This window comes from Dendronephthya gigantea, unplaced genomic scaffold (genome assembly GCF_004324835.1).
Source record: "Dendronephthya gigantea isolate DGI-Jeju-01 unplaced genomic scaffold, DenGig_1.0 000109F, whole genome shotgun sequence".
NCBI classification, from domain to species: Eukaryota; Metazoa; Cnidaria; class Anthozoa; order Malacalcyonacea; family Nephtheidae; genus Dendronephthya; species Dendronephthya gigantea.
The window spans coordinates 389,103-403,614 of record NW_021163119.1 but is presented as its reverse complement, the minus strand read 5'-3'; the positions used below and the strand labels follow the sequence as shown (position 1 = coordinate 403,614).

General features: G+C 35.8%; 2 protein-coding genes and 1 long non-coding RNA gene across 3 annotated transcripts; all 3 read right to left on the bottom strand.

Moving 5' to 3' along the window:
- Positions 1-96: 96 nt before the first annotated feature.
- LOC114535006 lies at positions 97-4,289 on the bottom strand. The gene is made up of 3 exons (XR_003688181.1): positions 4,159-4,289; positions 2,738-2,823; positions 97-245 (listed from the first exon to the last, which is right to left on the bottom strand). It is a non-coding gene; the product is annotated as an uncharacterized LOC114535006 (long non-coding RNA).
- Positions 4,290-6,886: 2,597 nt separating this feature from the next.
- Positions 6,887-10,587, bottom strand: LOC114535004. Its single transcript, XM_028556383.1, has 2 exons — positions 7,882-10,587; positions 6,887-7,848 (listed from the first exon to the last, which is right to left on the bottom strand). The coding sequence occupies exons 1-2, from the start codon at positions 10,338-10,340 to the stop codon at positions 7,770-7,772; spliced, it is 2,538 nt and encodes an 845-aa protein (XP_028412184.1). The 5' UTR covers positions 10,341-10,587; the 3' UTR covers positions 6,887-7,769.
- Positions 10,390-12,333, bottom strand: LOC114535024. Its single transcript, XM_028556399.1, has 2 exons — positions 10,492-12,333; positions 10,390-10,432 (listed from the first exon to the last, which is right to left on the bottom strand). The coding sequence occupies exons 1-2, from the start codon at positions 11,763-11,765 to the stop codon at positions 10,390-10,392; spliced, it is 1,317 nt and encodes a 438-aa protein (XP_028412200.1). The 5' UTR covers positions 11,766-12,333.
- Between the last annotated feature and the right edge of the window lie 2,179 nt (positions 12,334-14,512).

Here is a 14,512-nt window from a genome sequence, read left to right as displayed (position 1 = left end):
GATAACCATTCCTTAAATTACAGTTAAACACTTATAATGACATTTACATTTGCTAAAGCTTGGTCATATATGACCTTGCCACTGCTAAGATGCCAGGGTCACACGATCAGTTCTATTTGTAAAACGTACGAACACGAAACTTTCTCCTTTTCTCTGGCAAATCGTCTAGTGAAATGCATTTCTTACTTACAGCATTTTTACAACTCCTCGTTCTATTACCACTGGTTTGAATAGCCAGCAACATTCTATAATTATAATCAAATTGATTTTAATCTAATATATCTAGTTAATGCTAGTTATTAAGTTCATAATAAAATACTGTATGAGTGAATGCTAATCAGTTAAGCGTCCGGAGAAGTGCGAGACAGAACGAACAGTAGATTTGAATATAACAGTGTAGTTGATAAAGTCCTACGGAGATTCCGCTCTTCAGAAGTTGTTTGACACTGCTACTTTAAACGCAAGTCGGACGGGAATTTCTTTTTAAATATTTATCAATACAAATTCATTTTACTGAAGTGATCACGATTTTTCTAATCTTTAGTCTGACGTATTTTTCTAATCTTTACTCTGACGTATTTTTCTAATCTTTAGTCTGACGTATTTTTCTAATCTTTACTCTGGCGTATTTTTTTAATCTTTAGTCTGACGTATTTTTCTAATCTTTAGTCTGACGTATTTTTCTAATCTTTACTCTGACGTATTTTTCTAATCTTTAGTCTGACGTATTTTTCTAATCTTTACTCTGACGTATTTTTCTAATCTTTAGTCTGACGTATTTTTCTAATCTTTAGTCTGACGTATTTTTCTAATCTTTAGTCTGACGTATTTTTCTAATCTTTACTCTGACGTATTTTTCTAATCTTTAGTCTGACGTATTTTTCTAATCTTTAGTCTGACGTGTTTTTCTAATCTGATATTACTTTTCAAGTAGAACCACAATTATTTGATCATCTGCATAGAAAATCAGAAGGAATTTCTCCTAAATGATCTTGTGAAAAGGCGTTACATTACTGACTTGCTACCACCCATGTGATGAACTCGCATGAACTTCATTTTACACATCCCTGAGATGGATGTGTAACCTGCGGTATGGGTGAAAGAAGTTTCATGAACTATGAAGAAATGAAATTGATTTGTTTTGGTATAGTATTATTCCACACCTTGTTCATTGTGTATTGTATATAGTTCAGTGCAATGCATGAACTATAAAGTTACACCAGCTGGTCTGAGATCATGACGTCATAAAGTGTCTCGACAAAACTGCGTTATCATGTGCCTGGTGTTATTTGTCCTTATTCTTCCAACTAATGGTATAAAGGGTGAAACATTTAACTCTAATACGCAGTTTGGAAAAAAATAAACGTGTTTTCACATAAATATAAAAAAATTACTTGATATCTTCGAGTGTCGAAGTCATATGCAATGAAGGAAATGATAGAGTGGCGTAGCCAGCCCGACAATTTAGTCATGCTATGCAAATATTTTGGTGATCATTCATTGTGAAAACAATGAATTTCTAAAGAAATGAATAATGATAATAACATAAAATTTGCATAGCATGACTAAATCGTCGGGCTGGCTACGCCACTGAAATGATAATTCACTTTTGTCGAAGATCTGGCTTCTGATTGGTTGATTTTTATACCCAGATCAGCAAGCAGTAAGCGGCAATTATTAATAGTCGCTAGAACATGTCATATATATTAATTATTAACCACAAACTTCATACGTGGTTTTGTATAAGGAGAGTAGATTTTACGAATTTACAAAACGAAAGTTACGCTTTCTAAAGTTTTAAAATCATTTTAACATGACGTCACAATGCAGTGCCGTGCTCAAATCTAGTTTTACTGCATACCCCCCCTGGTCAAAATGTAGTACTTCTCAGGAGGGGCTGCTCAGGAGGGGCTGTCCATGTATATCCGACCCAATTTGGTAAAAATATACATAAAATCTTGTAACATTAGACAAACTTATATTTGGCAATAAAAAGAGTTATTAAATTCAAACTCGACACACTAAGCGGCTGTTTACATGAGCCCGGTTACCCGAGATTCAACGAAGCGTGAGAGGACTTTGAGGTATTGAAATATTGTTGTGGTGATTATACGACTGCCAGGATCATGTTATCTGCTCATTTCAATACCTCAAAATGATCTCACGCTTCGTTGAATCTCGGGTAACCGAACTCATGTAAGCAGCTCCTAATACTAATCTCAGTGAGTTCATCGTTCACTGTATGTCCTGGCTTTGACCTTGCTATACAGAAATACGTGAGACTTCGTATCATTTGCTATTTCATCCTCAAAGAACATTCGAAACCGACCCTCACTCAAATCCGATTCAAATGCCTGATGAAACACGTAATTTATTAACTACCAAAATGATCTGTCATAGACAAAGGAATAAATAAGAGAAACAAATTTGGGGCATTATTTAAGATTTTGCAAAACGTCCTAAGAGAATGATGCAGCACTGTACAATTTATAATCTTTAAAAGTCACCGAAACGTACTTTTTAAATCTTGAAGCAACAATTCAACTACAGCGTCTATATTCTACACGAATAGTACAAACCTTGCGGATAAAAAACATCAATCAATTTATTCTATCCTGCTGGTTATTTATCGAGCTTGCAATGGGTATGTGTATGTAGCTTTATTAATTTCATAGATTATTTCATCTTGCATATTATATAATCTCTTTAAATATCAACAGTCTTTAACGTTTCCTACCTTCGACTTGGTTAAACGAACATAAACGATCATCAAAAATGACAACGTAAATAAGATTTTTTTTCACAGGATAAAAGTTCTTATTTCTAAAAAAAAACATATTATTGTTATATTATTGTCAGTATTAAGAAGAGTAAAGGATATTAAGAACGAAATTTACGATTTTATTGAAGGTTTCGCTAAACGTTTTAACATGACGTCACAGCGTTGTGCCTGGCGGCCCAGAATACTTCGCTCTTGACGAAGTAAAATTATTTACAATCTTCAAGAAACAAAAACGTACCTATATATGAAATTCACGACGTAGACATAATTCCGGCACGATTTAGGCCACAAATAAAATAATAAACGCTAAAAAATGTTCAGAAATCCAGCAGACAAGAATAAAACAAACACTCTGATGGTATCCTGCTGGTTCTTTCTTCAACTGAATGTCGTAAAATATCTGCGTTGCGTTAAATACATTTTTGTCGGTCTAATGCGCTTAATTACTTCGTATTACTCATTTCATCTTGTGTAGAGAACTTTGAGATATATATTGAGAGCTGGAAAAACTAAACTAACGCTTAGGTTAAACATTAATGCCATTACGTCAAAGGCAAAGCACTTTAACATTTTCAGTCAGTTTTTAACCGTTCGCTAGTGAAGTATTTACATATTTTCTTTTCAATTTCAACACAATAAATAAATTAGTGCAGCTTGACTGTTCTTATTTCAAAACAAAATATGCAAATATTTCGCTAGCGTAAGCAACCACTTTTCTGCTTGTGGAAATCAAGCCTTATTAACGCCGTGAAGTTTCCTTACGCTTTTAATTTATAAAACTTAAACTAATTTAAACTTAAACTAATTTTTATGTGATCTCTATTTAATGGTTAGTAACTGACTAACAAATTATGACATTGCTTTGAAGACCATGCAACAATGCATAAGATGAGATGATGGTAATTTTAATAGAGATTTGCTCTACAAACTATAAATTTGTAAAGCTATACTATACAAAACTATAAATTTGGAAAGGAGTGAATTTGACAGTGGAATAAACAATTTGAAACTAGTGACATATAAACAGGACGATGGTTGAAATGGTTGATATGGCCTCAGATAAAACAAATATATGATGTGCCAATTACTACGATAAATGACACGCTATGACCTAATCTCTGAGCCTTAACATCAATTCACTTTTACTACAGTTATAAAAGACAGATTTGCTGAAGTCAATCGCTTAATCATTGACAACCAACATGATATGCTATAGTAAGACGAATATAGGATATTTAGGAGCAAGATTTTGGATTTTATTGAAGGATTTGCTAAAAGTTTTAACATGACGCCAGAGCGCGGTGTCGTGTCTAGCATACTTCGTTGTTGACGAAGTAAAATGATTTATAATCTTCAGGAAAGAGACAAAAACATACCTTTATCAATTCTTGAAACCCATAATCCAACTACGTCGCCATAATTCAGCGAGATTTAAGTCAGAATCAAACAAAATAGACGCCAAGAAATGTACACACACCTAGCGAACAAGAATACACCAAACACTCTGATGGTCTGCGCCACTGGTTATATTTATTGAACGGAAGTCATTCGAAATTGTCGGTGTGTGGGTGTCATACAGGGTGTGTCAAAAACACTATAATTTGCATAAGTTGATATTGCAGAGAGCATTTCAATATTCATGCGACTAATTATGCTTTTAATATTTGACGTATTTAACATTAGAATAACCACAAAATGTTCAATTACGGAATATCCAAGCATGGATTGTGTTCACGCACCCTTTGTATAAAATTAGCGATTAATTACGCCAGTTGCAGTTTTCTAAACCACTCTGCAGAACCAGTCTAACTTTGTTAAGGCGATGTTACACGCTAAAATTTTTCTTGCAACTTGCAATGCAATCCCACTTTTAAGAGATGTAAATTAGTACAGAATACTCAAAATGTAAGTGTAAGAAACGTACATGGAGCGTAATAAACATAAAAGTTTTGTAGTTGCCAAATTTACATCTCTCAAAAGTAGAATTGCATTGCAAGTCGCAAGAAAAATTGCACCTTGTAGCAGGGCCTTTATAGTCTAATTTTCTTTGTTAATATTCCTTATTACTGATTTTGTCTTGTGTGGGCGAGATCTTCCTCATTGAAAGTTACCAGAGATTTTCTACCGTGCAGATCTACACAAAATGTGCTGTTCCAAAGCTATTTGTGTAGTCCCAGAAATATAAATGCGCAGTTACCAATTAAAAACAGGATTAGTAAAAAAATCCTTTATGTGAATTTTAATCAATATCAGAATATCAGTAGCGGACCAAGGCAAGAACCCATGCAGAGAAACTCCATTTACTTAGTCCCGTGTATGGAAAGAACATTTTTGGTACGACACGCTTAACTTTTTCAAGGCAGGCCAGAAGAAATTTGCGCCGTAACTAAGCCTGTTTACGCGTTATTTTTCTTTTTAGGCTGAATACCACAAAATTTTAGAAAGCACCCAATAGAATATTTTTGGCGCCCATAACCACATCGCAGTTGCTATATAAGTCAGCAGATTAACAAAGCTGAGATGCATCAATTGAAGCAAATGAATATGGTTCAGTTGACAAAATAAAGGAAATAAAGACAACTTGTTAGATCATCTGGTAATCATGCCATAAAGGCCTTCTAAAAAATTTATCCTTCGAACAAAAAAGGAATCTTTTTATTCGTGTTATAGTGTCTGTATTTTTGCATTTTATAACTTGTTGAATGACTTCAGCACCCTCGGCTTCTATTAAAACATTTCCTTTCGTATCCAACCAGGGCTTTCCCTGCTGTTCTTTCCCGCCATTTTGCAGTAATTATTTAATCTGCGCATGATCAACAATAAAAAATTGCTGATGAAATTAAAGAACATTCGAGAACGACCCTCGCTCAAATCCGATATGAGATAAATTCAGCGGTTAATAATAATAAAGTGACGATATTCAATAAGATTTAACAAAGAAATTTTCAGGGGAAGGTGTTCCAAACCCCCCACAATTCCTGCATCTATAAATTATCAATTTTTATAGTTGGAACTATTTGGTTCCGCTCCCACCCAAAACCTCACCTAACAATTTCCTAGAAAGACCTCGCGGTCATGAATATCCCTTCATTGGTTTCTGTTTTTCCGGAATCAGTAATAATGAATCAGCTAATTTATTCAGCCAATCTGGCAACCCTGGTTCTTGATGTAATTACCTCCAAGGTGATATTTCGCCAAGGTGATATCACACCAGAAAACTTCTACACTCATTGACTGCGCGTTACATAAGAACGTTAACAACCACAGATATAGAAAATTAGAAAATTCAAAAACTGAGTGAAATATGTAATAAAATGGTTAACGGTTTACAAATGATTACAAATCTATACAAATTACAATAAATGCTGGCAATAGCCTATGATTAAATATCAAGCAGATATGTACTTGTGTGCACGAGACACTTTCGAAGTCATAATATGATTAATATCCTATTTCAACACTTGATATTAGTTTGCTTACAGATCAATATAGTTGTGTGTTCGTTTATTAAAGACACCACCTTTTATTAGTTAACAAAACAAAGCTCTCCCATTCGTATGCCTTATACCGATATTTCATTCTCATAGAAAATATTCACATCAGCTGGGTCTCCACTAGGCAAATTTATTATTATCCCGCTTCAGGCTACAAACATCTTCCTTCCCAACTAAAAAACGAACGTACGTAATGTACGTAGTGTACGTTCCCTGTAATGTACGTAGTTCTTGTAGTTTCATTAGGGGCATAACGAGAACGATAATTGGGTGGTGTTCATTCATATATTCAGTTCTGCCCAGTGAACTCTATACAACTGGAACGATAACTCCTGAAAAATATCCCTATTCAGCTTGAAAACAAAGTAGTTTTTCTGAGTTTTGAGATGAAATACTTGACGCCAGACGTTGGGCTGTGTGTCAAATTAAAGCTATTGAAAAGTTATATTTGGTGTAGAAATGTCAAGACTACAACTACAAAGGAAATATTAAAAAAAAACAATTACCAATCGGCAAAAAACAGGGAAATTTTGAAATATTTTTTAGATATTTCACTTTAAGCTAAAGTCTCGAAATTTCTACACGAGATATAACTACTTAATAGCTTTAATTTCATATCCGGCTCAACATTTGGCGTCAAGTATTTCAGCTCAAAACTCAGAAAAAGTAAACAGCACTGGCTTTAACCCACCCCCCTGAGTTATCGTTCCAGTTTGTTCACAATTCAATGGTTCTGCCGAGAAAAACTGGTCGGGAAAAACTGAATATATGAATAATCAACTCCCCCCCCCAATTATCGTTCTAGTGCATGACGCCACTGAGTTCCGTCACCTTCAGAAACAAAATACAGCTAATATAGTTACGACAATTTCTACCGTTATTTTCATAACCAGCACAATTACTATCAGCACCTTCGTAGACACCAGCACCATCACCACCATCATAGATGAGAATTATCACCACCAACATGACTGTAACTACCATAACGAACATCTTAAACAACACCATCATACGAATGGCATTGGTCACAGTTTTTAGGACTTGTTTCTTGCGATTGTATTCAAGATATCATCTTTGTTTTGTTTAACAAACTGTAACCCCAGTTAGGGAGGCAAGGGAGTGCTATCACTTGCCCAAGGTGAACTCCCAGACAAACGGAGGGAAGGAGGTGTCTTACTTCTCCATTCTAGACCAGCTCCAAGCAAAGTCTAGCCGCTTCCCCAAAACAATGTTCATGATGATAGTTTTTCATGCTATTGCTCACTAAATCCATTATATAATATCCTAACCAAAATTTCAGTTTCAAAACATCTGTCGTTCATAACAAAGCCTTTATCAAATAAGTCTCCTCCTTTTGTTTTTTGTCCTCGTGTGAACGAGTTCACTTCAGTTATTTTTAAGAACAAAGATATTCGCATTTAATTGGTATAAAAAACTTGCGGGGAAACCCAACATGTAAGAAAATATTTTGTGTAGATTTCCCTAAAAGCAGTCTAAACCTTTTTCCGCAAGATGACTTTATTCCGGTTAAAGAAAGGATTGACTACTGCATCTCGCTTAATATCGTCCAACGAAGGAAGTTTCAGTCGTTTAATATCGTCCAAGGAAGGAAGTTTCAGTCGTTTAATATCGTCCAACGAAGGAAGTTTCAGTCGTTCAATATCGTCCAACGAAGGAAGTTTCAATTGTTTAAATATAGAATGGTCCAATTCAGCAACTGCTAGTTGCTTGATATCGTGCAACAAAGGATTTGGTGGAATAGACAGTCGAAGAAACACCATATCACCTTTGTTGTCAGGAAAAGCCAGCACGTCCTCTTTTGGGGAAAGTTGAATTGTTTGGCTGGGCGTAAAAATCTTCAAGTATGGTTGATAGGAAGTGTTGAGAATCGCGCTAAAGTCCATGTCATGAAATGTTATCAGGTGATCAGATACAGTTAATACAATTCTACTCTTGTGAATACAAAATGACCTCAAATAAATAATGGGGTGCAATGCAGGAGTCATATTTTGAAAATCACCAGTGTCCAGATCAATTATCTGACGCTCAAGAAAATTTTTCTGCATGACTATTGCGACTTTGGAATCATTACTGAAAATTACGACATCCGGCAATATTTGAGTACTTCCAGCGTCACGGTGATAAAGGACTTCATACGAAGTTGGGTTTTCGGTATTTCTTTTCCAAATATAACATTTATTCTTATTACAACTAGAGATAAAGGCACCACCAGGCGAGATTTTCACTTCCATCTCAGGCTCAATTCCAGGCAAATTGATCATTACAGGACCATGAACATCTCTGACATCGAGAACTTTCACGGGTTCATTGAATTTGAGATCAAACCTGACAAAACCTTCAGAAAAACCAATCAGCTTTGAATGACTGAAATCAGACAAGTCCTCTAGCGCCACGTCCTGACTGTGAGTAAACAAGATCTCTAATTTGTCATCTACCTGGTATCGCGTTAATTTGAGAATCCCGTTAAATTGACAAATCACAAAAAAGAAATATTCCGACCACCAGCATAAAGACATTGACACGCATTGACTGCTTTTGAAACGTTGTTCAACTTGGCTGGTATAGACATTCCATACGTTGATATATCCATCTGAGTTGCAGGATGCAAGTCGAGAGCCGTCAGGAGAAAACGAACTCGAATAAACGATCGTTGGCTGTGACAGACAGGATTGCTCTTGTTTAGAAGCTAATGTCTTAAAGACAATTAGTTTTTTATCTTCTGAATAGAGCCACAGATTATCTCCTAAACGTGACATTTTGAGTTCATTAGAAAAAATCAGTCGATGAGCTTCAGCAAGATAGTTCCAAGCAACAATCACAGTCAAAGGAATACTTTCTGTGTCACTTGAATAACAATATTCATTCGGAGAAATAATACACTCCTCACATTTGCAGATCCACGGACACGAAATCATATAATTGCTAATAAATCCAAACCTTATTTCTAAGTGTTTAATATTTGGTTGCTCAAATCTTCGCTGAAAACATCGTTCACATTTCCTTCTCTTTAAAACAACTAATTTCTCCCTTTCCACGTGAGATAATTTTCTCTTATCATTTCTTTGCAATGTGATGGCGTTCCAAACACACAACGAATAACCCGGATAAGGTGAAGTTTTTGATTTTGCAATAATAAATAACCCTGTGACGCTAAAAAAACACCAACCAACAGGAAATCCAGCACAAAGCGACGACAGCATTTTTTGTTTAGCAACGTCCCATAGTTTAATGGTATTTGAACCGTCGCTAGTCACCAGTCTTTTGCCCTTAGGGGAAAATGCACAGGTTTCGAACGTCTCTTCATTTCCAGGGAAAAATGGGACTTCCTTCCTTTCAGCAATGTTAAACGCCGTTTCCAGTTTACCAAATAATATGAGCGAATCGTCTGGAGAAAATATACAGCATGGAATTCTTTCCAATTTTGTCGACTGATAACTCATAATTTCAACTAAATTTGGTAGAGACATCACATGTATAAAATGCCTTTTTCCAACAGCTACACTTTTTTCATCGTTAGATAAAGCAACAGCTGTAAAACAATCAAAGCCACTGTGTACCCAGACTGCTCGCGGCAAAACCGAAACTTCGTAAGAATTTGACTCGACAAAAGGTGGAACGTTTGATAGTAGCGTCTCCGCGATTTTCTTCTCATCATCGCTGAAATAACCTTTTGGAGAATCTGTAAGAACCGCTTGTAAATACAATTGTGAATATACTATCGAAAGAACGTGTTTTGAATGTATGTAATACAGCTTCGTGTCATTCAGGGCATGATCAAAACAGTCAAATTCAATGACATGGTACGAAATACGGGCACGTAAATCTTCGTTTTTGATCCAAGAACTTTGGAGTGATTTGAGCCAGAAACGCTGCAATACATCTGAATCGATTTCAGTTAACATATAAGATACGATAATAACATCAACTGACCAAAACACACCTTCCTCTATTTCACACTTTTCTAGATGTTTTAAACCATGTTTTAGAGCGTATTTCACGTCATGAGTAAACTTCACCTCAACTCCTGAGCGAACACTTTCCATGATTTCTTTAAAAACCTTTTCGCATAACGCCCAAAGCGATCTATGTCCATCATCGACCTTGACAGTATACTGGTGATCTTTGTAGCCCTTTGCTAGAAGCCAATCAATAAAAAATTTGTGAAAAACGGTTAACCGGTCATCTGAAACGTACAACAAGCACGATACGATTTCATTAATTTTGTTGATGATGTCTTTCGTTTCGCGACAATCAGGAGCTAAACCAAAAGCCTGAGCGACGAAAGTGAGGGGAAGATCTTCTTCGGAAGCAACCAGCATTGCCAAAATATTCAAGACATCGATTTTTTCGTGTTTTATGGCGTTAAGCTCGTCTTCAAGGCGTTTAAAATATCGTTCGTAAACAGAATGCAAACCTTCTGGGAGAAACTCCATGACGTCATTATTTGTTATCTTCTCAAGATCATAGCGAGCCCTTAGCCCAGATTGAAAGTGATATGCATAGAGAAACGAGCCTTGGCATTTGGCAACAAAAATGGAAAGTAAACTAATAGCTTTATTTTGCCTAAAGCGGTAATGAGATGATAGATATGGATTATCCTTATAGAAATCTTCGCTCATCTTCCTTTTATCCACTTCCCTGCCAACTAAACTTGAAAAACATTCTTTAAAATAAAGTTCAAGATCTGAGTTATTGTTGTCATGAACATTGGCAATGTCTGTCTTTTGATCGTCTCTTAGTCTTAGATCAGCAACGGAAATCTCTGGCCTGCTCGTCACCAAGATTTTGATGTACTCGGGAAGCTCAGGAAAATATTCAGCAATTAAATGCGCAATTTCATTCTTATTATCTGCAGCACTTTCATCCAAGCCATCGATCACGACTAAACGTGGCTCTTTTATTTCCAATTCATCTAAGGGATTTTGCAAATATATTAGAAAGGCATCTTTCAGATTTTGAACTTGATGAGGTCGCTTTAACTGATCAAGAAGCTTCTGTTTAAAACCAGGGACATTCTCACACATCTGACTTGCGAGAGACTGCAGCATAATCATCGGATCTCTTAGGTTTGAATTACTGAAATCACAAAAGTGACAAGCAGCCAGCTTTCCAGTCTTCTCAAAATCTTCACAGGTTTTAGCGGCAAACACGCTTTTACCAAATCCTGGTCCAGCTGTTATTAACTTTATTCTTGAATCACTATCACTGCTACAAAACCACTCGTCAACTTTTTTTAACAACCACTCTCTCGTTCCAGGAAGGAAAAATTTGACTTTTCTTTTAATTTTATTCTTGAAATTATGTTTGGCAAGTTTTTGTAATACATCTTCACCACTCGCCTTGCAGATTTTTTTTTCGGGATTGGCATCCTCGGGTATTGATAGCGTACGCTTGAGGGACGTTTGCGGGATCTCATTGTCACTTTTCTTCAACAAAGACTCAACGATTTGTTTTATTGTTGCAAGCATTTTAATACACTCATCTTCGTGCAGTTTCCAATCTTCAAGCTTTTGCACATACACTTCTTCTTCAGGCCCTAGAGGACATTTTCCTAAATCGTCGACATCACTCTGTGAAACGCCCAATTCTACTATCGCCTGGGAGATTTTCTTCCATAAAGACTCAAATGTTTAATTGTCAACTCGAGTTGTTGTTACATGTGCAATAACTTCATTTCTGTAACACTTGATTCTTGCGATATTCGCCTGCGTTGACCTATCAGTATCCGGAGGCATTACACTCCATCCTGTTGATGGAAAACCACAAATGTTCCGGAATAGAACTGTAAGTAATGTGACATCAAAGGTTTTGGAATCTGGTGGGTTGCCAGACGGAGGAAACAGTAAATCCCACTGGGAATTATTAATAATTCGAAGTTTTAACTTTTGAAGAGATGTTTTGTTTGCAGCCAGTACTCCGGGTAGACTAACAGGTGGATGGATGGTATCAAATGTATTTCTCAAAGCCTCAGTTCCTTTGTCAACTAGAAGTCTACTGAGTTTTGTGAAATTTGCTTTCTCTTGCAGATCGACAGAAGCCATGGCGTAGGACAGAGTAAATTACTGCAACAAAATGGTTGTACTATTTAGCTATAGGGGCTAGAATCCTTTACCAGCTGATAGTTTTAGTAAATATACAATTAAAATTATTCTGAAAACAGTCCACTTTAGTCCAGCATAACTTCACATTGTAAAATTTTCTTTTTCTTGCAGATCGACAGAAGCCATGACATTACACGAAGTTTTACTGCAACAAATGGGTGTTAATACTAGATGGATTTCAGTATTAACACCCAGGTAGGGCTACCTATATCTAATGCTATTGTGTGTAAATAGTATTCAGTGATACTACGTGGACCGAATGTGTAACGAGGGCAATATCTCGGCAAATACAATGAAAAACGATGAAGCATTATGATGAACTAAACAGCTGAGAATGCATTTCCTGGCATGGAGAAATAGATATAAACAAATTGAAATCTTTACAGAAGCTAAACAACGTATCCACTGGAAGGTGATATTGGTTTATCATTATTGAAGCATGACATGCAGTATTAAGCCTGGCGCACACTTGTCAACATTGCACACTTATCACTCGCGGTAATTTCCTAGTCTCGGAGTAGTATTGACATGTTTTGTCGTTCGTGCTTAATTTTACGACAAGAATACACAAATGGAAGAATATCTCAATTTTTTCCCCGTAAAATGTGCACGTGAAAATTATTATGTGTGCGTGTTAAGCGCACCAGTGTCCACGAGGCTTAAAGAGTATTGGCAATAAATTTTTTTATTCTTGCTATCAGTTATATTCGACCTCCTGATTATGAATATGTGATTATTTTTTACCCAAACTGTTTTGTTTTCGAGTTATTTCATGATTAATATCCAATTCGTCCACCATCTTGGACCGATTTTCAAAAAAATTATCTTTTGGTAACTTGACCCTTGTGACGTCAGGTGCAGGGGAGATCAAAACAACAAATATATTTTATACGCGCAAATTGCGATGTCGTAGTTCTTGTAAGGGATTTCGCGCTTTTTAATCACTTAAATGAAAAATAACTATGATAAACAAGTAGAAGAGGTATTGCCCTATCAATTTGAAACCGAACCAGGTTTGAAGCGAAGCAACATCATTGCGTAGAGTGACTCAGATGATAGTCAATCGTCTGATGAGGAAGTCGACCATGCGTTTAAGGTTAAAAATGCATGTGTCTGGAGAGTCTGAATGCTATTGAATCATTACGTTGGCACGAAAAAACGTTGGAATACGATTTTCGGTAAACCGTATTCGCGATGATTGGTTCTTGCTAAAGGCTTGCAACATCTGATGATAATTAAACTGCATGTTAATAGCAACAATCAACTTGAAAGAGTTTTATTTATTTATTTATTTATTTATTTACAATTATTTATACACGGTAGCATCTCAACCAATTAAATAAAGACCTAATTATCTAAACTATTGTAAAATTTAAGAATACATGTACATTCAAAAATAAAAAGGTTGATTTTCAGATGGCCGTGTGTTAACAAAGTTAAAAATATTAAAAGAAGAACTATTAAAATATTAAAATATTAAAATATGGAGGAACTATGTTAAAATATCATTATTGATATCGAATATTGTTCCAAGTTGCAGCGCCTTTATAACTAAAACTACGTTTTAATGCATTAGTGTTAGGCTTAGGCATATGGAGAGTGTGATTGTTACTTCTCAATTCATACGTTTGGTTATTACGGATCGTAAAAAGATCACGAAGGTAATTATCTGAGTTACCTTTCATTATTTGAGTCATTAAATTTTCCAACTGATTCTCTCTCCTAGCCTCTAGAGTGTCCCATGAAAGCTTAGTTCTAACAATATCAGAGGGAGTTCTGTAGCAATCACCTGTAATTATTCGACCAGCTTTATTTTGGAGCTTTTGCAATTTTGTTTGCAAGGTTTTGGAACAATTATTCCATACCAGCGCACAATAATCAAAATGAGGTAAAACAAAAGCATTATAAATGGTTTTAGCGTATCTTTATCAAATAAGTGTTTAGATCGACGCAACATTCCTATCCCTTTTGCAGCTTTTTTTGTCACTTTGTCAACATGGTCTTTCCAGGTGATGCATTCGTCTACTACAACACCTAGTTTTTTGGTTGCTGAAACACGGTTAATACCCTCAGATCCCATTGATATAATTGGATCGGCACTAACTTGGGACAAT

Excerpts from the sequence above, each read along its gene's own strand:
- LOC114535004 (XM_028556383.1), bottom strand. The coding sequence starts at position 10,340 with ATGGAAAGTGTTCGCTCAGGAGTTGAGGTGAAGTTTACTCATGACGTG. Across the intron at positions 7,849-7,881 it reads AAACGACTGAAACTTCCTTC|GTTGGACGATATTAAGCGAG; the intron begins CTTGGACGATAT and ends GAAACTTCCTTC.
- LOC114535024 (XM_028556399.1), bottom strand. The coding sequence starts at position 11,765 with ATGCTTGCAACAATAAAACAAATCGTTGAGTCTTTGTTGAAGAAAAGT. Across the intron at positions 10,433-10,491 it reads GAAATCGTATCGTGCTTGTT|CAAAGGGCTACAAAGATCAC; the intron begins GTACGTTTCAGA and ends ATTGGCTTCTAG.